Here is a 26,388-nt window from a genome sequence, read left to right as displayed (position 1 = left end):
TTTATTATTGTTAAGATTTTATGTAGCTTCTAGAAAACTTCTGGGCATATACAGACTTAGCTAACAAACATTTATACGGATAATCCTTTACTTTGTTTTAACAGGTGGGGCTATATAAGCTTGTTATTCTTCAAATTGCTTCTTATACTTATTTGGCTGTTATTCTGTATCAGCACATACAAATCTACCTCATTCATTTAAAATAGATATTTCAAGACTCTTAACTATAGAGAACAAACTGATGGTTACCAGAGCGGAGCTGCATGGGAGGATGGGTGAACGAGGTGAAGGAGATTAAGAGTACAGTTATCGTGATGGGCACTGAGTAATGTACAGAATTGTTGAATCACTACATTGTACACTCAAAATTAATTTAACACTGTATGTTAACTATACTGGAAATAAAATTAAAAAATAAATAAAATGGATATTTCAATATATATTAGGACCTAGACTGATAAATATTTAGGTTGATTAGACTTTTCTGCTTACCAACAGTGCTTAACTAACATACCTGGAAATATAACTTTATGTGTTTGTGTCAATGTATCAGTTCCTACAAGGAGTATTTCAACATTTTAGGTATTCAGAGCTGTTGTCAAATCATCCACCAAAAATACTGTACTGATACTCTTCTCCCCACCTCTCCAAACCATTCAAAATACTGGATACAACCAACTTTTTAAAATCTGCCAATCCAGAAAATAAACATTTTTATTTGAGTGTCTATAATCGTGAATAAAGTTAAATCACTTTTCTACTGGATGTTCATCTTTTTCTTATAGGCTTATAAGAGACAATGGTAGTGTCAGAAAATTAGCCCTTTGTCACATGTGCTGTAAACAATTTTTTCTCTTTGCTGTTTTCTTTTAACAATGTTTACAGTATTTTTTAGTGTCTAGTAAATTTCTCTGTTCTTCCCATTAGGGCTCCTAGATTTTATATACGCTTTTAAGGTGCTTTCATCTCAAATATTTTTAAAAGTACATGTTTTCTTCTACTCTTTTTATAATTTCATTTTTATTGAGAGCTTTCAACAAGTGTAAATTAAAATGTAGATATACAATTATTTACAAAGGTGAAGCTCAACTAGGTAAGAAAAGCGAAAAAACTGCAAGGTAATAAAACACTGACAGTGATTATTGTCCAATATAAGGTTATATATGACCTTCTTTAGTGTAATTTCCAAATTTTCTATGTACATTACTTTTATAATCAGAAAAAAATAAAATTTCTTAAACTCATCATATTTAAAATTTTTCTTAATTTTGATGATACTGGCTTCATTTCTCAATTATTATTTGAGTACCTTACCTAGACTGAGTCTAATACTAGGGTAGAGCTTTGCATTTTCTTTTAACTCTATTGACACAGATGACCCGACAGGAAAAAAACCACCAAATAAGGGTCTACTGAAAGCAAGAATTACAGTTCCGGTTAGGAAGTTAATCTGAATAGTAATCACAATAACAGTTACACCTATTACATATTTCCAATGTGCCAAATGCTTACATATATTAACTCACTTATTCTTTACAACATCTTTGTGAGATAGGTATTATTGTTCTCTCCATTTTACACACTGGGAAACTAAGGCACAGAGAGGTTAAGTAATTTGCTCAAACCATAAAAGCTCTTTACTCTAGAATCTTATTTCTTCTTTTTTTTTCTTTTGAGAGAGAAAGAGTGAGCAAGCAAGCACAGGGTGGGGGATGGGGGGTGGAGAGGCAGAGGGAGAGAGAATCCTAAGCAGCAGGCTCCACAAATAGCACAGAGCTGGCATGGGGCTGGATCTCACAACCCTAAGATCATGACCTGAACGGAAATGAAAAGTTGGATGCCTGGGGTGCCTAGGTGGCTCAGTTGGTTAAGCGTCTGCCTTTGGTTCAGGTCATGATCTCAGAGTCCTGGGATAGAGCTCCGTGTTGCGCTCTTTGCTCAGTAGCGTGTCTGCTTCTCTCTCTCCCTCTGTGATCTCTCTCACTCTCTCTCAAACAAACAAACAGAAAAAGAGCTGGACACTTACCTGACTGAACCGCCCAGGCACCCGTGAAATCCATATTCTTAACTTCTTTTTTTTTAAGATTTTTTTTTTTTATTCGACAGAGATAGAGACAGCCAGCGAGAGAGGGAACACAAGCATGGGGAGTGGGAGAGGAAGAAGCAGGCTCATAGCAGAGGAGCCTGATGTGGGGCTCGATCCCATAACGCCGGGATCACGCCCTGAGCCGAAGGCAGACGCTTAACCGCTGTGCCACCCAGGCGCCCCTTATTCTTAACTTCTAAACTAAAATACTATTTAAAAGATTAATAAAAACTGGGAAGCTAGTTCTGACAACCTAGAAAGTATTAAAGAATAAAACTAAGCCACAAAAGGGCCTGACAATAGATTTATTTTAAAAAAAAGAGAGAGAGAGAGAGAGAGGTCTATGACAAATATGACATATCTTTATTTTTTACAAATCTCTAGCTTCAGAGATTTGAGAAAAAAACTTGAGAAGGAAATCTTTCCTTCTTCCTTATTCAGGTGGCATCTCTAAGCTGAGCCTCTGAGCTGTGGTTTCCCAAACATAATGTCAGTGCACTGCCACAAGAAAACGATGCTTTGAAGAGCTAAGTAATAACAATTACTTGTCACATAAAGTGTTGCTAACATTAAAGTATTTTAAGAGTAAAAACTAAAAGCAGTGGTAGATGCTCATGATTTCACTGGTCAATCATTTGTTCTTTGCCTCTTCATTTGCCAAAATCTGCTAGGATCTTTCCGAATGTGCAAATTTTCTCATATAACACAAGGGGATGTATCCACTACATCACTTTCAATGTGTTACTTTCCCCAAAAAGGTTCGCCCAATTTAGGCTATATATTTCTGGCAAGTCAATTTTTAGTGCTTTGTGTGAAGCTGAAAATCAAACCAAAGGTAAACAAATACAAAACTTTACTTCTCACAGATTAGAGAAGGAACTTTTTAGAATGAGCCCTTCTGACTCTGAGCTCCACCATGCATTAGAGATAGTAATTTTATGCTTCATTTTCTGACTTTGCCCTTGTCAATATTATTGCCTCAAAGATCCCTTCAAGCACCTAAAAGACAAAATATTTTCAACTTGTTTTTGTGTTTTTTAAAAATAAAGGATTGAAAACTACATACTTGACCATAAAAATGTAGGTACAAACATAAAGGAAAGGCATACAAAGAAATTTCTGTAAATCAACCTTGTGCTTTGAGTACTTGTAAGCTTTTCTGAGTATAAATGGTCAAACTGGACTAGCAGCATCTCTGAGAAATAGCTTTTAAGTTGGCAGCAATTTTTAAGAAATAACAGATTAACTACAGATGAATGGCCAAAAACTGCCAGCGATAAGAACCATAAACTTGGGGGCACCTGGGTGGCTCAGTCAGTTAAGCATCCGAATCTTGATTTCAGCTCAGGTCATGATCAGGGTTGTGAGTTCAAGCCCCCTGTTAGGATCTGCGTTCAGCGGGGAGCCTCATGGAGATTCTCTCTCTCCCTCTGCCCCTCCCCCTGCTCTCTCTCTCTCAAATAAATAAATAAATCTTAAAAAAAGAAAAGAGCCACACACTTGAAACTCAGGAGCTCTCTACAATTGAATTCTGATGCTATGACTGCTTTCTAAGGATTTGCTATACAAAGTTCGTTTCACTTTTCTAACATTCTAATCTATAAAAAGGGGATTAAAATAATTGCTCACTACTGCTATAAAAAAATCATGATATTCCTATTAGAAACTACTAGACACTTATAAACTGATAGAACAAATGACTACCTTACAAAAAAAGAACTGCTTAGATTCATTTATGAGCATACTGTTTGGAAAAAACAAACACATTAATATCGCGATAGTTTATGTTGGTAAATTTCAAATAGAGAATGTGACACACGGAAATGACAGAGTAACCCAAAGAAAGAGTAGAGATGTAGAAGGTGGTTAGCTAAAAATTATATAAGAACAAGGCATGATATGGCTCTTTATTAGGGGGACTTTTTTTAAAAGAAGGCTCCATACGCAGCGTGGAGCCCAACACAGAACTTGAACTCATGACCCTGAGATCAAGACCTGAGCTGAAATCAAGAGTCAGACACTTAACCAACTGAGCCAGTCAGGCGCCCCTATTACGTGGACTTTTTAATCACTCTTGGCCCGCCTAGAAGAGCCACTTACTTGCCAGAGACGAAAGCAGCGACTCTTAGATAAGCAGCTAGTTACTGTGACACCTTTAGGAACTTATTTTTAGAGGAAGGAAAAATGGGGAGTTAAGAGACCCAAGGAAGAACACCAATAAGTACAATAAATATTTCTAGAGATTTGGAATAACGATATAAAACTTGTACTTACAACTTGAGATTCACGAGCTTTAGGAAATGTTTTGGCAACATTGAGCCCATCGATGACGATATCAAAAGGAGGACGGGATTTTACAAAGTTCTGAAATCTCTCAAGTTCCTAAAAAAGAAAAGCCAGATAAAATATTAATAAGAACTTAGCAAGGACTGTATTAGAAACACACTGCTATGACTTTTATTATTGTTCCGGTAAGTAAAAATATTCGTCCCTTAAAAATACGCAAACTCAAAAATACTTTTGAAATGAAATCTGAAAAGACCAGACTAATAGATGCAACTTCATGGAATTATCTGATATGCTTTATAATCTCATAGCGCTTTTCACTTCATAGAGCACTTCCACATGCTAATTGCAATTGATCCGTAACCAGCTCTGGCCTGCTAAATTCACCCACATGGCAGTCATGATGAAAATGAAATGTCAAATTCTCTATAACCTGCTCTTAAGCCAAGGAGATATAAACCTCAGATACGCTAGTCTACCAGCACAACAGTGTTGAAAGAACAAGGCTCTGTAATAGTCCCTCTTGGTCATCAAGATGATTTTGCTTACTTTGGCTATTTTGAAGAGCTGAAATATTCAACAAACATTTGTGGGGCATCTACTATGTGCCCAGCAATTACTAAAGAAACAAAACTTTAATGGAGCCTGCATTTTAGTGGAAGGAGACACAAAATAAACCAAATAAATAAGTTAATAAATTATATTAAATGTCAAGTGTGATGAGTGCTATGGAGGAAAGAAAAGGAGGAGTGGGAGTTCCATTACTGGTAATGATGGAGTAGTCTGTACTGGACTATCAGATAACATAAATTCTGTATGAAAGACAACTATTTAAAGGCACTAGAGAATGACCAAAAGCAGGCAGAAATTCAACAGAACACAAAATTTGAAAGACAGTGTGGCTACCTGAAGTCCAACTGAGTCCCATCGAACAGCCAGCATCAACCATCAGACCCATGAGAATGAGGAAGACTTCAAGATGACCTCAGCCCCCTTTTGATCACAATGGTAGAACACCCAAGCAAGAGCCACACAACTGAATCTAATCAAACTCAAGAACCATGAGAGATAATAATAAAAATAATAAGTGTTTCTGTTTAAAGCCACTACATTTGGGTGGTTTGTTATCCACCTACGGATAACCAAAAGAGAAAGGAACTGTACGAGGTGAAATGTGCCTATATATGGCTTTTCCCCAAAGGGTACTCTCCAGTTAGCATGGTTGACAGAGGGGGCTGGAAATCAAGCAGAAAACTGCAGACTTACTGGTTTGAGAAATCAGAAGACAGCATTTAGGTATGCCAGAGAGCCTGGAAAGTGAGAAAGTGGATGCTATGAAGGAGGGAACCACAAAAGTCTGTGTAATTCTGCCCAAATCCTTGGCTAACTCTTATTTGTACATGCATGCAGAAGACTCTGTGGGCCCAGCAAAAAAGCAACAGATGAAAGACTTAAAAGACCTGAGCAGAGATTTCAGTTACTACTCACTACAAAGATGACAGAATCTGTGTTAAGAGTCTAACCAACTTTAACAGCCTGGCAAAGCAAAAAAATCAGTAACCTCTGGGAAAAGATAACAGAATCTTTTGCCTTTGCATTGTGTTCCCCACAATGTCCAATATATGATTAAAAGATTAATAAACAGGGATACCTGGATGGCTCAGATGATTAAGTGTCTGCCTTCAGCTCAGGTCATGATCTCCGAGACCTGGGATTGAGCCCCACATTGGGGTCCCTGCTCAGCAGGGAATCTGTTTCTCTCTCTCCCTCTGCCTCTACCCCCACCACTGCTTGCGTGCTTGAGCTCTCTCTCTCAAATGAATAAATAAATTTTTTAAAAAGATTAATAAACATCAGAAGAAATAGAAAAATACGACTCATGGTCAAGAGAAAAGGAAATGAACAGAAATCAATCAAGGTCTAGACACTGGTCAGCAAGCAAGAACTTTAAAGTAGCTCTTCTAAATATATTGAAGAATTTAAAGGAAAATACAGTTGTAATGAAATCAAAGCAGGAAAAACAGAAAAATGTAAACTATAAAAATGAACATTCTAGAACCCAAAGCACATATGTGAAATAAAATATTCACAAGATGGACATTAACAGCAGATTAGGGATAGCAGACTGATATACACAAAAACACAGATGAATCTGAAGTATTATGCGAAGTGAAAAAAAGGCAGACATAAAGAGTTACTTACTGTATGATTCCATTTATATGAAATTGAATGCAAAACTATACCAAGAGAAAGCAGTTAAATGGTTCTAGGGAGTGAAGAGAGGGAACTGACTGCAATGAATACAAGGGAACTTTTTAGGGACGATGTCAATGTCTCAAATCTTGATTATGGAGATTATTACACAGCCGTATGTATTTTTCAAGACTTAATGAATTGTATACTGGCAAATTTTATTATATGTAAATTATACCTTTATAAAGCTCATTAAAAAACAAAAGAAACAAAATCCTAATACTAACATATATTTTGTCTTTAAAATAACCATTGATCAGGGGTGCCCGGGTGGCTCAGTTGGTTAAGCGTCTGCCTTCGGCTCAGGTCATGATCCCAGGGTCTTGGGATGGAGTCCCATTTTGGGCTCCCTGCTCAGTGGGGAGCCTCCTTCTTCCTGTCCCTCTGCTGCTTCCCCTGCTCCTGCTCTCTCTCTCTTTCAAATAAATAAAATCTTAGGGAAAAAATAATTATTGATCAAAACATATAATGAACTCATATAACTCAACACCAAAACAACAATCCAATTTAAAAATGGGCAGAGAACCTGAATAAATATTTTTCCAAAGAAGACATACAGATTGCCAACAGACACATAAAAACTTCCTCAATATCACTAATTATCAGGGACCTGCAAGACCACAGTGAGGTATCACCTCACACCTGTCAGAATGACTAAGTATAAAAAAAAAAACAAGAAATAACAAATGTTGGTGAGGACGTGAATAAAGGGAACACTCACATAATGTTGGTGGGAATGTAAATTGGTGCAGCCACTATGGCAAAAAGTATGGAGGTTACTCAAAAAAATTAAAAATAGAAATATCATGTGCTACAGTAATTCCATTTCTGGGTATTTACCCAAAGAAAACAAAATCATGAATTTCAAAAAGATATATGCACCCCTGTTTACTGCAGCATTATTTACAGTAGCCAAGACAGGGAAAAAACCTAAGTGCCCATCAGTAGATAAACAGTCTGCTGTTCCCCCTGCTTGTGCTCTGTCTCTCCCTCTGACAAATAAATAAATAAAATTTTTAAAATAAATAAAGAAAGAAAAGAAGCACTGATGCATTTGCATTGATCTCATTTCTCATTTGAAATCTTTAGCTTTTCTTTTTTTTTTTTTTTGAAGATTTTATTTATTCATTTGACAGAGAGAGAGACAGCCAGCGAGAGAGGGAACACAAGCAGGGGGAGTGGGAGAGGAAGAAGCAGGTTTCCAGGGGAGGAGCCTGATGTAGGGCTCGATCCCAGAATGCCAGCATCACGCCCTGAGCCGAAGGCAGACGCTTAACGACTGAGCCACCCAGGCGCCCCTGAAATCTTTAGCTTTTCTATCCTTGCCAACTCCAGTTGTATGGGACCATCCTCTTTCCTTTCTACTCAGCAAAACACTTTTTAAAAAATTTCTCTGTTCAAAAATATTTCCTACAAAATGTTTAGAAAGTTTCAATTAATATCACAACTAACTAAATAACGGTTGCAATAGGAATACTTTTTTTTTTAACATGGAAATAAAACTATCAAGGAGAATTAAAAGTTTGCATACAATACAGCCATTTCTTGTTTCAGTCTGAATGAACCAAGGGAAACAAAACAAGTGCAACTCAATTTCTAAAATTCAGATTCCGCTAATTAACATGGAAAGGATTTCCTACTACACTTCCAATGTATCATTCTGGTGCTGCTCTTAGTACTACATTATATTCACCTCAGGAGTGTGACAAACTAAGGTGGTTCACTATGACTGGCAAAATGGACATCTGAAAAAATCAAGAGTTAAACTAGATACCTAATAAAGTCTCCTTCCAGTTCTGATATTCTATGTTACAAGACTTGGAAGTCCCTTAAAACCATAGAATGGAAAAGGATACACTTGTGATGGTTTGTTTGAAAGACAAGTCTCAAGAGCCTCTGCGTGATCATAGGATGTGCATCAAAATCCCATCCAAAGATTATCCTCCCGATCCATGTCGAATACACAGAAAAATTCAAGACGCCAGGTTGGTTTTTCCCCTTTACTAAAAGCTCCATTTACTAAATGTTATTAGCTGGGGAGTAACACTTTATTACCTTGTAATACTTCCTATGGGTCCCCAAGATGCTCACTTTTCAAACTAAACAAGTTTGTATCATTGCACTTAAAAGCCACTGAGTAGGGACACCTAGGTGACTCAGTTGCTTAAGTGTCTGACTATTGATTTTGGCTCAGATCATGATCTCACAATCGTGGGATGGAGCCCAGCTTTGGGATCTGCACTCAGCAGTCGGCTTGTCCCTCTCCCACCCCTCGCCTGCACCCATGTGCACTCTCTCTCTCCCTCTCTTTCCCTCTCTCAAGCTCCAATAAATTAAATTAATAAATAAAATATTTTTAAAAAAGCCACTGAGTAGATCATGCTGATAAAGCATAACAGAGAAAGAGCTGACCTACTGAGACAGCAAACTAACTATGGCATAGGGCACTACAAATCTGCAAGCTTAACTGTTTTAATGGAGGGTAAATTTAAATATTTCTTTCTAACACTGCTGCTAGATTGTATTTGATTACAGATTGGCTAATGATCTGGGGTATGAAAATCCACTAATCTTTTGATTAACAAAAGAAGTTCTTCTGAAAAAAATGTATTGATACATAATTCACATACCATACAATTCACTCATTTAAAGTATACAATTCACAGGTTGTGCAACATTACCACAATCTAATTTAGAATATTCTGGCTTTCCTACTAGAAACTCCATACTCATGAACAGTCAATCCCCATTTCCCTACCTTACCACATAGCAACCACTAAACTATCCCCTGTACCTACAGATTTACTTATTCTGGATATTTCATATAAACCGAATTATACAAATATGTGGTCTTCTGTGATTGACTTCTTTCACTCAACATAATGTTTTCAAGTTTGTTAACACTGTAGCATAAATCGGTATTCCATTCCTTTTTATTGCTGAATAATATCCCATTGTATGGATATACCACATTTTATTTACCCATTCATCAGATGGACATTTGAATTATTTCTACTTTTTGGCTATTATGACTAATGCTGCCATGAACATTTGTGTACAAGTTTTACATGGGAAACTGTCATGAGTTACCATATGTAGTAATAGTAACTCTGTGTTTAACTTTTCGAGGAACTGCCAGACTATTTCCCAAAGTAGCTGCACCATTTTACATTTCCAACTCCCGTGTATGAGGCTTCCAATTTCTCCATAGCCTCACCAATACTTGTTATTGTATGTGTTTTTTATTAAAGTCATGCTTGTGGGTGTGAAATGGTACCTCACTGTGGTTTTGATGTACATTTCCCAAATGACTAACGATGTCGAGCTTTGTTTCATGTGGTCATTGGCCTAAAGGGAGTTCTTCATTTTTGTAACATATAGGCTTTATAAATTCAATTACAGCTCCTTCAATAGCAGTCACGACTTCTATCATCTTTACCCATTTTATACTTTTAAACTTAAATCTGAAAAGTGTTACCGCACAGGAATTATAAACACCATGACTTGCAACAAAGGTTGTTAACTCAAATGCCTACAGGGATCAGGCAGGTGACATAAATAAGTAAAATGGGCCAAGTCTAAGAAAACATAACAGAGCAGGCAAAATGATAAATAGCAAATGATGTAAGTCTCATTGTCCAAGATTCTATAGAAAGAGATCTTAAAGACTAACAAACTAGAGAACGTAGGTCCTTTATAAAGGGAGTAGCCCAGTGCTCAGTCCAGCTAATTGTTGCCACACAAAAGTGAATACCCAGGTTTAGGAGTTATAATTTTTCAAGGAAAATAAAAAATCTGGCATTTTGAAATATTATCAAATAACTTTTAAAAAGAGTAAAATACAAAGATGGACGCTCAAATAAAAAATATATATGGACTAGATTCTACCCATAGACCACAAGTTTGTAATACATTCACTTGGTCAAGCAACAGATTTTCATTAAGCACCTACTCTGTGCCAAATAATGTTCTTATTCTTAGGAACAGAACTGTGGACAAATTTACTGAGCTCAAGAAATTTACACATAGGGATGCCTGGGTGGCTCAGTCGGTTAAGGATCTGCCTTTGGCTCAGGTCGTGATCCCAGAGTCCTGGGATCGAATCCTGTATCACACCCCTTGCTCAGCGGGGAGACTGCTTCTCCCTCTCCCTGCGCTAGCTCTTTCTCTCTCTCCGACAAATAAATAAAACCTTTTTTTACAAAAAGAAATTTACATGTTAGTAAAGGAAACAAGCAATACCAAGATAACAAACAGATATTTAAGTTTAGGTACAGAAAAGCTAACCTAGGGTGTTAGCTCCACTCTTCTAGCCCCTAAGATATGGTGAAAGGAAAAGGCCTTTCTAATGAGGTGACATTTAAACAAAGACTTGAATGAAATGAAGTAATCAACCATGCTTCTGAGGAAGAGCCTTTTAGGCAGCCAGGCCCTTAGTTAAACACCAGAGAGCTTTGCACATTTGAGGATTAACAACTGGGCAATCTGAAAGCTCAAAGAATAAGTATAAAGTCTTTATGTATTATGTTTTAAGTTTAAATTTTAAAAAGTCAATTCTTATTACTACAATATGGGAAACAGCAAATAAATTTAAAACAATTCTAAAACAGCTAATCAAAAGTCTTAAATTGTCTACCTTATTCAACTTATTAGGAACAAAGAAGCAGAACTGATATTTATTGTTTTGTAGTTGTTACCTAATCACAAATGAGTAGCAAAATGACCCAAATATGTGCAGCCAAAGACAAAAGAATGGAACAGCTCCTGCCTTACACATGACACATGGATTCTAGAGGTAACTCCAGCACCTGACGTCAAAGGGCTGACTTCATAATTCTAAGTGACTCTCAAAACATACCTGGCAGTAAAAATCGACTCTTTTATCTATTACTCCTCCTACATTATGGATGAGAAGGCAAAGAGGTTAAGCAACTGATTTTTCTCAACAGCTGATCCAAAGAGATGCTAAAACTTCTTTTTCACCTTGCCACTTAGAGGAGGTTAAAACTCTTCAATTTTTTGGAATGATGGTCCATGTTCATGGTAGTTTACTTCTGAGACTTTGATACAAATCCCACGAGGAAATTCAAAACACATCTCCCTCATTTATTTTATTGAGTTAACATCCTACTCTAGAATAGCAACTGAGGGGAAACAGGACTACTCAGAACTTTACATCATAAAAGAAACAGTGAACTTAACATGTTAATTATTATCCAATGTACTACAACAACCAGATTATATTTTCCAAAGATCAGAAGAAAGGGAGTATTAAAACAACTGGCTTTAGTCATAGCGGATATGGAAAAACAGGGGAATACCAGCTATTTTGGTGGCAAGCACTGCTCTTAACATGGGAACCACAATAAAAAATCTATCTCTGCATCCAATGGCCAAATTTCTTTGTGTGCCTTCTTTATACCATGAGATACAAATAAATCCTAAATAAAAAGAACACTAAAATGATTGCCTTAATGTAGCCAAAGAAAAATGAAATATGTCTGGAAAATATCACTGCAATCTAACAACTTATAGTCTTAGAAAGCTTATACTTATTTAACAGCAAGTTATGTTTTAGAAGATATTTTTCATTTAGTAATTATAGCTATAATTACCATAGTATACTCTCTTATTTTTAAATATTTATAATCTTATCTGAATTTTCTGCTTCCAGTAAGATGAAAACAAAAACAACAAAATAAACCTTTCCTGCTGTATCTAAAAGGCTGTATAAAATACAACAAAAAAACCTACACATGGTTGAACTTGTGAGAAAGAAAGAAAGAAATCTCCCAGTGCCAGAGATGAGGCCAAATCTGAAAATCAGAATGGTAAGCATAAAGGTTGATGCTAATGTTGTCTAGGAGAGAAGAAAAGAAATGGGATGGGTATAAGCAAACAGGAGCTTGGCTTTTGATACCCCCATGGGAACTGGAGATATATCGAAACTCCCAATGAAGGGAGAAATTGCAAGTGAACTCCTGAATAAAAGAGGAACCTTACAAATAGGAACAATGATATCAAAACACACTACACCACCTTCTCTATCTCTATCAGGGATCTAAGTAGGGAAAAACAAATCCCTGAACAAAAAGAAACTCCGGGCTTGTGTTTTAAATAGGTTGGAGTACAAATTTAGACAAACTATGTGATACAAAACTCATGATGCTCCACCAAGAAATCACACAAAAACTGGTTGTGGACCAAGGGTGCCCGGCAGGCTCAGCTGGTAGAACATGTGACTCTTGATCTCGGGGTCATGAGTTCAAGTCCCATGTTGGGTGTAGAGCTTACTATAAAAAACAAAAACAAAAACAAGAATCTGGTTCTGATCCAGTAATATCCCTTGGACACTTGGCAGAAGCTAACAGAAAACCTCTCCAGAGAGACACTATCAACAATCCAAACAACAAAGGGATTCTCACAGAAAGAGCAAGTCCCTCTAAAACTGAACTCACCAATTTAAAATTATAAAACACAAGACTAAACAATCTACCGTGTGTGAGTCCTCTGACACTCTGACATAAGAGAAGGGTTAAATCCTAAAGAATTCAGGATAAAGAAGAGAGAGATCTAAGAGGCAATATAAACTAAGTATGAAAAATAATTAAAACATTAAAAAGAACCAAAACTGTAAGAAAAGAAGTAAGCCAGGAAAGAATAAAGAAAAAAAATTAAAAGAGAAGTTGTAAAATTAAAATTTTAAAATAATGGAAACTAAACGGATGGGAGAAAATCCAAATGTCCATCAGGTGGTGAATAAACAAACTGTGAGGTATTAATACATTAGAATACACTCAGTAAACAAAAGGAACCACTGATACATGTAACATAAACTCAAAAACATATTTAAAACTAAATTTAAAATAGCTAAAAACAAATACGCAACATTATGTTAAGTGAAAGACAAAAAAATATTGATTATATGATTCTTTTTATATGAAAATTTTAGTAAAGGCAAAACAACAGAGACAGACAGCAACTCAGTGGTTGCTGGGGTTAGGGGTAGGAGCAGGGATTGCCCTCCAAAGAGCATGATGAAAGTTTGTGGCGTGAAAAAAGTATTCTAAAACTGAGTCATGGTGATAGCCACACAAGTATATAAATTTACTCAGAATCACTGAAATGTACACTTAAAATGGTGAATTTTGTGGTCTGTAAATTATTGAAACAACGGGGAAAAAGACCTGTAAACGAAACGTAGAGAGAAGAACAGACACATCTGAGGTAAGAAGTAGTGAATTAGAAGACAGATCTAAAAATGTTACCCAGAATGCAATTCAGAGATACAATAAGATGAAATATATGAAAGAAAGAGTAAGAGACATGGAGGAAAGTGAAAGGGTCCCACAAAAGTCTAATAAGAATTTCAGGAGAAGCCATACTTGGAAGATACAAGGGCTGAGAATTACTCAGAAGTGATTCGAGATATGAAACCTCAGATTCAGGAAGCAGGAATCCCAAGCAGGAAAAATAAATACATTCATACATACACATCATAATGAAACAATAGAAGTGAAAAAAATTTTAAGAGCAACGAGGAGGATAGAGATGATATACGGAACAAATCTTGAACCGATGGGGCGCCTGGCTGGCTCAGTTGGAGGAGCATGGGACTCTTGAACTCAGGGTCATGAGTTCAAGCCCCATAGTGGGTGTAGAGATTACTTAAAAAAATAAAAAACTTAAAAAAAATTGGATGGAAATCAAATGTGTCCACAGTAACTAAAATAGAGACCAGAAGTATTGCAATACTATCTTCCAAGTGTTGAGGGAAAATATTAAATTCTATGTAATTAAACTATCATTCAAAAGACATTTACAGACAAAGAATAAAACAGTTTACTACTCTTATCTTGTCACTGAAGATTCAGGAAGATGCCCAACAGGAAGTTTGGGGTTCGGTGAGAATGTGAGGGCTGGGGGTATATATATACCTGTAAGTCATTGGCACACAGGTGCTAGAGAAAACCAGAGAGTGGGTGAAATGGCCAGCGAGAATGGGTAGTGTAGCAAAAGAAGAGGGAGGAAGCCCTCAGAAACAACAAAAACTCAGGAGATGGAGGACATATTTTATTATTGTTTATTTATTATTAAGGACAAACTCAGTTGCATCTATGAAGAGCAATAAGCTTTAAGGAGAGAACTGCAAGAAATGCGAAGAGATCTGGCAAAAATAAAATAGAAATGCAAGAAAAAACGAAACGCAGAATTTAAATCTCCAAAGTAGTAAAGATTAGAAGTAATTTACTAGAACATGGATTTGGTGAGATGCAGCACAAAAGCTGAGAAATTCTACTAGAATGCAGAGGAAAAGAAATAAGAGAGAATGTTAAGAGAAAAAAAAATTACAGATACAAAGGACAGAGAATAGAGACAACTTAAGACTCACAACAGTGAGGAATAAACCAGAACAAAAAGATGAGAACTAATCATTAAAAAAAACAAGAAACCTTTCCTAATGTTAAAAAAAAAAATCTGTCTTTAAGGATTCATGAAATTCAAGGAAAACTTAAGGAAAAAATTCACCTAGCCCTCTTCTCACAAAATTTTTAATTTTGAGGTTAAAGAAAGAAATCCTATATACATCAAGCCAAATAATAACAGAAAGACTTTTATAGTATTTTCCACTTACCATGTAGATCACAAAGTATAGAAAAACAAAAATTCCAAGTGTTTTTCATCTATTAACTCTCTCATTCCTAAAAAAGGTTAGGAACTGAACAGATTAGGAAACTAAAGCACAGAGAAGATAGGCAGGTCACAGAACTAGTAAGCGGTGGACTTGGCATTCAAAAGCTAGAAATCCGTGCTCTCACGGGCACCACAACACCTCAGAGCAACAAAAATCAAGCTGGGAACCACAAAAGCCAGAAGACAACAAAACAACTATGTTTGCAGGGCGCCTGGGTGGCATAGCGGTTGAGCGTCTGCCTTCGGCTCAGGGCGTGATCCCGGCACGATGGGATCGAGCCCCACATCAGGCTCCTCCGCTATGAGCCTGCTTCTTCCTCTCCCACTCTCCCTGCTTGTGTTCCCTCTCTCGCTGGGTGTCTCTATCTCTGTCAAATAAATAAATAAAAATCTTAAAAAAAAAAAAACAACTATGTTTGAAGATGGTAGAGTAGTCCTCACATGAGCCTAAAGCCCCTGGCACCTACCTTGTAACAGTTTTTCCTTCTTCCTGGACAGCACAGACTAATAAATTATGGTCTACGCTCTTTTTTCCAGTTTTATTGTGAAATAACTGCTATACATCACTGTATAACTTTTAGATGTACAGTATGATGGTTCGATTTACATTGTGAAATGATTGCCACACCAGGTTTAATTAACATCACTTCATATAAGCACAATAAAAGGAAAAAAGTTTTCTCCTTGTGATGAGAACTCTAAAGACCTACTCTCTTAACAACGTTCCCGTATATCCTACAGCAGTGTTAGCTACAGTCATCATGCATTACGTACTTAGTACTTATTTATCTTGTAACAGGAAGTTTGTATCTTTTGACCATCTTCCTCCAATTCCCCCTTCTAGTCAACTTCTGCCTCTGGGAACCACAAGTCTGATCTCTTTTTCTTTGAGGTTGGTGGGTTTTCTTTACTTAGATTCTATATACAAGTGAGATCATACAATATTTGTCTTTCTCACTTATTCCATTTAGCATAATGCCTTCAAGGTCCAATCCATGTTGTCATAAATGGTAAAANATATGATCCTTTCCTTGTTTTTTTGACTGAATAATATTCCCATTGTATATATGTGCCACAACTTATTTATCCATTTATCTATTGATGGACACTTAGGTTGTTTCCCTGTGTGGGCTACTGCAAATAAAGCTATGAACATGGGAGTGTAGATATATTTTTGAGTTAGTGTTTTCATTTCCTTTGGATATATTCCCAGAACTGGAATAGCTGGATCATATGGTATTCTATTTTTAATTTTTTGAGGACCTCCATATTCCATACTGTTTCCCATAGTGGCTGTGCCAATTTACAATCCCAACAGTGCACAAGGGTTTCCTTTTCTCCATATCCACTCTAACATTTGTTATCTCTTATTTTTTTGACGATGGCCATTCTAACAGGTACGAGATGATATCTCATTGTAGTTTGAATTTGTATTTAGCTAGTGACTAGTGATGCTGAGTATTTTTTCATGTACCTGTTGGCCATTCACATATTTTCTTTGGAAAAATGTCTATTCAGGTCCTTCGTCCATTTTTCATACAATGACGAAAGAAATCTAAGAGGATACAAATAAATGGAAATGTATTCTGTATTGATGAATTGGATGAATTAATATCTTAAAATAATACTATCAAAAAGCCATCTGTAGGGGCGCCTGGGTAGTGCAGTCGTTAAGCGTCTGCCTTCGGCTCAGGGCGTGATCCCAGCCTTCCGGGATCGAGTCCCACATCAGGCTCCTCCGCTGGGAGCTTGCTTCTTCCTCTCCCACTCCCCCTGCTGTGTTCCCTCTCTCGCTGGCTGTCTCCCTGTCACATAAATAAATAAAATCTTTAAAAAAAAAAAAAGCCATCTGTAGATCCAGTGCAATGCCTATCAAGCTTCCAAGCGCATTTTTAAAATAGAAATAGAAAAAATACTTCTAAAATTTATATGTAACCACAAAGACTCCAAATAACCAAAGAAATCCTGAAAAGGAACAAAGAACAAGGCATCATACTTCCTGGTTTAAAACTATATTATAAAGCTATAGTAATTAAAACCATAACAGCATTGGCATAAAAACAAATAGACCAATGAAACAGAATGGGAAGCCCAGAAATAAACAGTCAACTAATATTTAATAAGGGAGCCAAGAATACTCAATGGAGAAAAGACAGCCTCTTCAATAAATGGTTCTGGGAGAGGTGCATGGGTGGTGGAGTCGGTAAGCATCAACACTTGGTTTCAGCTCCGGTTATAATCTCAGGGTGGTGAGATCAAGACCTATGTCAGGCTCCATGCTCAGCATGAAGTCTGCTTAAGACTCTTCCTCTCCCTCTCTCTCTCCCTCTGCCCCTCTTCCCTGCTCTCTCTCTCTAAAATAAATAAATCTCTAAAAATAAATAAATGTTGCTGGGAAAACTGGATATTCACATGTAAAAAAAATGAAATTTGACCCCTATCTTATAACACTCACAAAAATTAACTACACCACTCACAAAAATTAACTCAAACTGGATTAAAGGCTTAGATGTAAATCCTAAAACCATGAAACTCCTAGAAGAAAACAGGAAAAAAGCTCCTTGACATGGGTATTAATAATAATTTTTTGGAAATTATACCTAAAGCAAAGCAACAAAATAAAAAGCAAGTAGGACTACATCAAACTAAAAAGCTTCTGCACTGCAAAAGAAATCATCAACAAAGTGAAAAGACAACCTAGGGAATAGGAAAAAAATATTTGCAACCCATATATCTGAAAGGGAGTTAATATGCAAAATATATAAAGAACTCATACAACTCAACAGCAAAAACCCAAATAACCCAATTTGAAAAGTGGCCTATTTTTTTTTTTTTAAAGTTTTTATTTTAACCACTCACTGGGCATTATGACAAGTACAGTCCTTAATCCCATCACCTATTTCACCCATCCCCTCCACCTATCTCCCCTCTGGTAACCATCAATTTCTCTATAGTTAAAAGTCTGTTTCTGGTTTGTTTCTCTTTTTTCCCCTCTTTGCTCATTTGTTTTATTTCTTAAATTTCACATATGAGTGAAATCATATGGTATTGTCTTTCTCTGACTTACTTCGCTCAGCATTATACTCTCTAGCTCCATTCATGGAGCAAGATTTCATTTCTTTTATGGCCAATAACATTCCACTGTATATGTATAGCACATCTTCTCTATCCATTCCTCAATCGGGCTACTTCCATATCTTGGCTATTGTAAATAATGTAAAAAATGCTGCAATAAACACAAGGGTACACGTATCCCTCTGAATTAGCGTTTTCTATTCTTTGGGTAAATTCCCAGTAGTGTGATAGCTGGATCATAGGGTAGTTCCATTTTTAACTTTTTGAGGAATCTCCAACCTGTTTTCCACAGTGGCTGCACTAGTTTGCCTTCAAAAGTGGCCTATGCTCTTATGCAAGGCATGCCAATCAACACTATTGACCTTCCCTGTAGTATACTTGCAAACAATGGGAGGGAATGCAAATCCTCTTTCTAAGTTCTTTTATTGAGAAATCCTACTTGTCTTTTTTTTTTTTTAAAGACTTTTTTTTAAATTTATTTATTCGACAGAGATAGAGACAGCCAGCGAGACAGGGAACACAAGCAGGGGGAGTGGGAGAGGAAGNTAATTTATTTATTCGACAGAGATAGAGACAGCCAGCGAGACAGGGAACACAAGCAGCGGGAGTGGGAGAGGAAGAAGCAGGCTCATAGCGGAGGAGCCTGATGTGGGGCTCGATCCCATAACGCCGGGATCANAAAGGCAGACGCTTAACCACTGTGCCACCCAGGCGCCCCAAGAAATCCTACTTGTCTTGAAGTGGTTTTCCTTGGTTATTTAGGATGAGATATCCCTCCTTCTCCGGCNTGCTACCCAGGCGTCCCAAGAAATCCTACTTGTCTTGAAGTGGTTTTCCTTGGTTATTTAGGATGAGATATCCCTCCTTCTCCGGCTCCCTAACCCAAAAACGACTACTATAGACTAATGAGATTTCACCAGCATAGAAGTCTAACGAGGTATTTTTCTTTTTTCCTTTTTTTTTTCTTTTTAAAGATTTATTTATTTGACAGAGAGAGAGTACAAGCAGGGGAACTGCAGGCAGAGGGAGAAGCAGGCTCCTTGCTGAGCAAGGAACCCGATGGGGGACTCAATCCTAGGACCCTGGGATCATGACCCAAACTGAAGGCAGCCACTTAACTGACCGAGACACCCAGGTGCCCCATTTTTCAACTGCAGGTCACAACCCAGTACTGGGTCATGAAATCAATTTAATAGGTTGTAACTAGCATTTTGGGGGGAAAAGTAAACAATTAAAATAGAATACAACACATGCAAACAGATTTACAAGTAGATTTTTCTAAAAGACAGAGGCAAGCAGTTTTCAGGAAAAAAAAATACAAGTGGTTTTTAAACCTATGAAAAGATGCTTGATATTCATTAAGAAAATGTAAATCAGGGGCGCCTGGGTGGCACAGCGGTTAGGCATCTGCCTTCGGCTCAGGGCGTGATCCCGGCGTTATGGGATCGAGCCCCACATCAGGCTCCTCGGCTATGAGCCTGCTTCTTCCTCTCCCACTCCCCCTGCTTGTGTTCCCTCTCTCGCTGGCTGTCTCTATCTCTGTCGAATAAAGAAATTTAAAAATCTTAAAAAAAAAAAAAAGAAAATGTAAATCAATCTTATACTGAGATTCCATTTTTCACTTCAGATAGGCAAAAATCAAAATGTTTGATGACACACTGAAACACAAAGGTATGGAGAAACAAGAATTCTCTTACTTTGCTATCAGTGTGTACGTATACTGATAAATTTCCATGGAGGCCAATCAAAATTGATACATTTCCACTCCCCTAACAATCTGAATTACAGGAATCAATGTTACAGCTGTTTTGGAGTATGTGAAAAATTGCAAATGTGTAAGGAGAGTCACTGTGGCATTTTTGCAATAGTAAGACTTAATGTAGACAACCCAAATATCCTTTAATAGAAGACTGGGTAAGTAAATTATGGCCATTCTATTAGCTAGGATGCAAAGGGAAGTTACTCAAATCTAAGAGGGCCGAAAGCTATCAAACAAAAGGGAGAAGGAGAAGGGATAAAAACAGGGAAGGAATGTATTTTGTTTTGCAGAACGAACAGTTCCAGCCAAGGAGACACTTAATTAGGTGTTCTACCTGATAGCCCCTTTCTGTGTCTCACCCTACAGCCCCTTACACGTGAGCCAGTTTGAGCTGGACTGGAGTTGAGAACCTGTGCAGGGGCTCCTGGGAGCTGACCTGAAGTTACCTTTTAGCTCACTAGAATGCTAAGATCTCCTCCTGTGGGCAGAGTTTTTTGCCAGTTCTTGAATATACGATGTATATACTAGCATACTGACACGCTAGGCATATGTAATTGAACCACAAGTTGTCTGTAAACTCCCTGCCCCGCCCCCTAACACACTGAAGAAAAGCTTCCTGTACTAACCCCACAGGGAGGTAGAGCTTTTAGAGCTATCTCCCTGTCTCCTCACTTGTAACAAGTGATAAAAAGTTCTTCCCTGTCCACATGTACCTTGGGCTGTGTTCAGTTTATGTTCTCTAGCAGCTAAATATACTTACAAGTAGATTTGTCTAAATATCCCAGACAGAACGGTATTTACTCACAAATTTAAAGTTATTTCTTAAATCTTGCATGGGCTTTGCGGAAACAGATCTTATTCAGTTAAAAATAGTTTAGAAATTAAATTTCTAGGCAGAACAAAAAGCTATATTCTTTTTAATCCCACTCTCTTTCCTGTTCCTATCCTATCCTGACGACTTACAAGGAAGGGCTAAAAGAAAGGTAAAAGGCAATACATTTTTTTTAAGGCAATACATTTTTAATTGCAGAATCTTGCTCCCGAATTAGAAAGGAACAAATCAGGCAAGGAAAGGCGATAAACATGGCTCCCAGAAATGCTATTAACCTTTTTTTTTTTTTTTTTTTAAATTCTGCTTTCAGTTAAAAGAGTTCATCCACGCTTACACGTCCTGGAAATCCCCTCTGCTTTATAACCAACCAGGAACCAGCTCTAAAGCACCAACATGGTGCCAAACTTCCCTCCTTTCTTGGAAGCAAACATGCAGAAAATTTAAGTCCTTTCACTGGATGATCCCAAAACAAAACAAAATAAAAATATGCAGAGCTAAAACTCAGGGGAAAAACTTCCCCCCAAAAGTCAGAAAGTAAACACTTTTCAAATAAGGGACAGAAAAGTCTTGAAGAAAAATTTAGCACTATACATAGATAGAACTTGAAGCCCTCAAAAAGAATTCCCAGAGAAAAGCAATTACAGAGGGTTGTCCAAAGGCCCTTTTAAGAATCTTTATAGATTTTTCATTGTCCACTCTAAAAAAATGATCAAACTCAAAATGTCTCCTTTAACAGCAACTTTGGATAGATACCATGTTGTTATTGTCCTTCTCAGGCACAAGCCCAAGCCCAAGCCCTCGGAGTTGCTGTGAGGGCACTAAAGGAGCGCGGACTAGCTATAAGTCTCTCTGGATTTGCATCTTCTCCGCCAGGCCATTCATTACCTTATATGACTTTGCTCAAGTCAGTTCACTTTTCTGAGCCTCAAGGTTCCTCCGGTATAAAGTGGGGCCACCTACCTACTTCAAAGGGCTATCGTAAGGACTCAATAAAATTAAATGTCTTGACTACAAAAAGTCAATACTACAAAAGCATCTAACATGTGCATGAGGTAAGTAGTAATAATAGTACAAGTTTTATCAATAATTTGTCATTATTTATAACTCTTTGGGTTATAAAAATGGATACCAGGAAAATAACTTTCCCCGCTCCCGCCTTCACATGGTGGTAGGGTAGCTGGATCCCTGTAAGTGCAATAACCTGCCTCCATATGTGTAAGAAGAGCGTGTCTACATTTCCTTTTTTCCCAGGTGTTCTGATTCAGGGGCCAAAGAAACCATTCACCTCATCCCCTTCAGACGGGCTCTAGACTGAGATCAGATCCATTGCCCCTGCAGTGCACATGTACAGATTATTCATAAATCAAGTGTTCTCCACTGGGACTGCCTGTCGTGCATCCTTGAAAACTACTTTATGCTTTACAATGTGCATATATCTTCTGATTCTGTCCTCCAAACAGCACTGTGAGAAAACTGAGATACACCAGGAAACCAAGTTAATGACTACATAAAAAACACAGAACCTCTATTTCTGACTCCTACTTAACTCATTACTTTACTGAGCTGAATAAGCTATTTCTTTCGTTTATAAAGCAGAAACAACGTTGTATCTGCAAAAGCCATCAAATTTTAACATTTTCACACTAGCATTGAGGCAGAATATGCTATCATCTATATTCATTTTTATTGCTAATTACAAAAGATAATGGTTTGGGTTATCTTTTTGTCCTCTTTTAATGAAAAAAAATCAAGAATAGAAAAGGAAGACTAGAGAAGGGAAAAATTCAATTCCTGGAATTTCTAGTGACTGACTAAACAATAATAAATCTGACCACAGTAAAGTAAGCATACGGTAAGCCTTGTGCATCACAGTCATAAAAAGTAGCCTCCTGAAGCTGTCTACAGGAAGGCAGAAAGGAACTGGAAAGTGGCTTCATTCTGAAAGAAATCCAAAAGGTGAGAGAGTCAAAAGTAAATTGGAGAGGCCAGAGTACACAGGCAGACATCTTGGGGATATCCCGGGAACACTCATAAACTCAAATGACGTGTCTTGTGATACCTCATGAGCGGTTTTCCCTCCCATGTCCAACTTATACAAATATTGAATAACTGAAGAACAACGTACAACTGGAAGATGAGTCACTCCACCAGTAAGCAATGAGATTAAGGGGAAATTCTATTTTCCTGTGAACTCTGACACAGTTCGCTTGGCACAGTTTGCATCTGTTTGCATTATCCCTGTTAGCAATGACTGCGAATCCATGTTTGCACACTTTTTCTGCCACCATTAGTTAAGTAAGTAATAGCAAGGGAGGTGTTAAGCACTCCTCCACCCTCAGAAACACATTCATCAAACTAATAAGCAGAATTACTAGTAAGTGTAAATGGCATGTGTAATTGAATCCAAAGATCTGAGGGTGAAACCTGATTTCATGACTTAAACAGTATGGCTTTGGCAAGTTACTGAACTTCTCTGAGCCTGTTTCCTCATCTGTAGAGTATATAAAATACTTCTTCCTTCAAAATTACTGTAAAGATTGGGCAATACAATTAAGTACATGGTAGCTATTATATAAGAAGTACAAACATTGAAAAAAAGAAATATAAACACTGAATGACAATGTATAAATAACAATATTTACTGCATGCCTCCTGGATGCCAAGCATCGTGCAGAACACAAAGAAGGGTACCGTGTCCTTTAAAGAGTTTACCATGTGGTTGAACAGACAACAGAAGCCAATGTGAAAACCTAAGCACTAAAACGAGAACAGACGGTACAGGGTTAATAGCCAAGTGTGTGCCAGGGTTCAGAAATGCTACAAGTTCCAAAGAAGAAAAGATAAATGCAGACTAGGAAGGCCTTCATGACAGAAAAGGGACTTGACACAAGCCTTGAAGGAAAAAAAGGATTTGGAGACAAGTGTATATTTTAGAGGAGGAGAAAAAGGAGAAGAAGAATAGGGCAAAGCAGGCCAGAGCCAGTGAGCAGTCAGCTCCAGCTGCAGGGGGTGCTTGCAGAGGAGAATGATAAGAGATGAGGCTTGAAAAGTGGGTTGTGGCCAAAGAAGGAGTTTACTTTTAGGGCAGGAATGGGAAACAGCACAAGGTTTTCAGGCAAGAGAATAATGTAATCAAATCAATGTTCTGAGAAAAAACTGATGTGGCAATAGTGTAAAAGACGATAGGAGGAGAGTGTCCATACAAGAAAACCAGTTAGGAGTAACATGGAAGCTGAGGTTGAGGACGGAAGTGGCAGAGGGATGGAAGCATTGGGAATGGAACAGCAGAGGCAGATAAGAGAAATACTGCCCAAGAGGATCCGTGACTGATTAGACACAAAGGGTAAGGATAAGACAGGAATCAAAAACAGTTTTATTCTCTTCAGTCTGGGTGACAAAGAGGAGAGTCACAAAAAGAAACTCAATGGTGTGTGATCAGAAGCTAGAAGGGAAGGAGCGCTTGTGAAGAATTTGTGACACAGTGAATTTGAGTTCATAATGGCATGGCAGCTATAAATGTCACACAGGCAGGTGATTATACTGATCTGGCATTCGAAAGAATAGTCAGGATTTAAAAAGACAATTTGGGAGTCACTGGGACAAAGGAGCACTAAATCTGAGGGAAAAAAAAATCCCATCCGTGATTCCATAAAGATTCTGGGTCTTCCTCTAGGACAGAAATGCGTTCCACTGCAGGGAAATGGGTTTTCTCCTCCAGTGAGGAGAGGACATGGAGTCCAGGAGAGCCCAACATTCATAAAAGTTTTCTTAAAGGAGGCATCCAGATTGCGGCATAAGTCTAGACAGTGGTGTCAGCCTAAGTATAAAAGATCTGTGATGCAACGTGAATTAAAATAGGGAGATCCTGCCTTAAATGGCCATTGTCACTGGCTGCTCAGCCCCATTAGGGACTCCAGTGACCTAGGCAAAGTCTGCTGAAATACACTGCACCTGTTTCTTCTATACTTGACCATTTGCAGATAAATGTTGGTGTCCTTAGCCATAGGAAATTTAATTTAATCTAATTTTACCCTGTAAATATATATGTGATATCTACCTACCAGTCCCAAACCTGCCTGAAACAGTGCACACATATTTACACAAAATTTTACTGAAGTTTCTGGGGGTTCAGAATTCCATGGAACAGAACCTTTTTAAAAGCCACCAGAGTTAATTACAAAACAAGGAGAGGAAGAGTTATGATCCCTTCTTCTCCCCCTAAAATCTACTATCATTCCTTTACTTTATAAGGGTATTCTACTTTAAAAGTTTTATTCTAACACAATAATGTTAAATTAAAAGTAAACACTTTTGGATTTCAATACTAGTTTAGCTTCACCGATAACATAGCTGACCATCAGGAACAATGAATGCTGTGTTTTGGATTTGATCATTCAGCTCTGCCAGTTCTAGAAGTGATCTGCCAGGTGATTTTGGTACTTTATATAACAATCATTTCCTTACATGTATCACATCACTGTGTTGTACCCCTTAAACTAATACAATGTTATATGTCACTTATATCTCAATAAAGTTGGAAAAATAAAATAAACATTTAAAAATAATAACCAGTTCTTATTTTCCAAAAATCATCTGGTGTCTCCCTGATTGCAAAGAAGTCTGATACTAGCAACACAATAGTGAGCAAATTGGGAAGAGGTCACTTCAAAAATTTCTATATCCAAAGGTCTGACCCATGTTTATATGTAGTACAGGCCCCCAAATATATTTTGAAAGAAATGAATCACAGTTATTAGGCCATGGGATATTGCCTGCAGAAAAGGCATTAATTTATGATAATGCCTTTCATCTTTCACCTAATGTTTAATAGCTCCTGAGCATTCACTCTACTAATAAGTTCTTTTCACTTCTCAGTGACATCGCACCCAGGTGCAGTATCTGATATGGTCTTATGCTATTTTCCTGAAAAATACCCCCTCTCACTTTTCTCATTTTGGGGAATTTATAGGTTAAATAATCAGTTCAACCCCAAAGACAAGCATTTATAATGTATTATAAATGCAAAGGAGATAGAGTATTTTTATTAATTTTTTAATTAATTTTTATTATGGCAGAATGCAATTTTGCCATTCATAGTTTTTCAGTTAGTTTGCAAAGAAGCATACTGTTAATTAAAGCAGTGGTCCATCAAGATGAACGCCTGCCTCTGAGACAGCTGAGCTATCCGCTACTTCAAACCATCTGAGCAAATCTACCACTGGCACAAATGCAGTCAATTTATAAACACAACAAAATGAAACAAGTATTTAAATCAGCTGTGTAGGTAGCTCAATCCATAAACATTCCACTCGTCCAATTATAAATGTCCAAGAGTAAAGCCAGCATTCCTAAGTACAGGAAATCACATTTTACTACCCTGCAGCTGCTTCATAGCTCAGGAAA

The 26,388-nt window shown here is 37.4% G+C and overlaps 1 protein-coding gene across 1 annotated transcript in view; it reads right to left on the bottom strand.

Annotated features, from left to right (window-relative positions):
• PRORP (protein only RNase P catalytic subunit) overlaps positions 1-26,388 on the bottom strand; it is a 127,769-nt gene that overhangs the window by 77,025 nt on the left and 24,356 nt on the right. The window contains exon 5 of the mRNA XM_002922815.4: positions 4,361-4,468. Within this exon, the coding sequence (XP_002922861.2) occupies positions 4,361-4,468 (108 nt within the window). The remainder of the gene's footprint in view (positions 1-4,360; positions 4,469-26,388) is intronic.

Source organism: Ailuropoda melanoleuca, chromosome 20 (genome assembly GCF_002007445.2).
Source record: "Ailuropoda melanoleuca isolate Jingjing chromosome 20, ASM200744v2, whole genome shotgun sequence".
In the NCBI taxonomy this organism is placed as follows: Eukaryota; Metazoa; Chordata; class Mammalia; order Carnivora; family Ursidae; genus Ailuropoda; species Ailuropoda melanoleuca.
The sequence above is the reverse complement of the archived record's forward strand: the minus strand, read 5'-3'. Positions and strand labels throughout refer to the sequence as shown.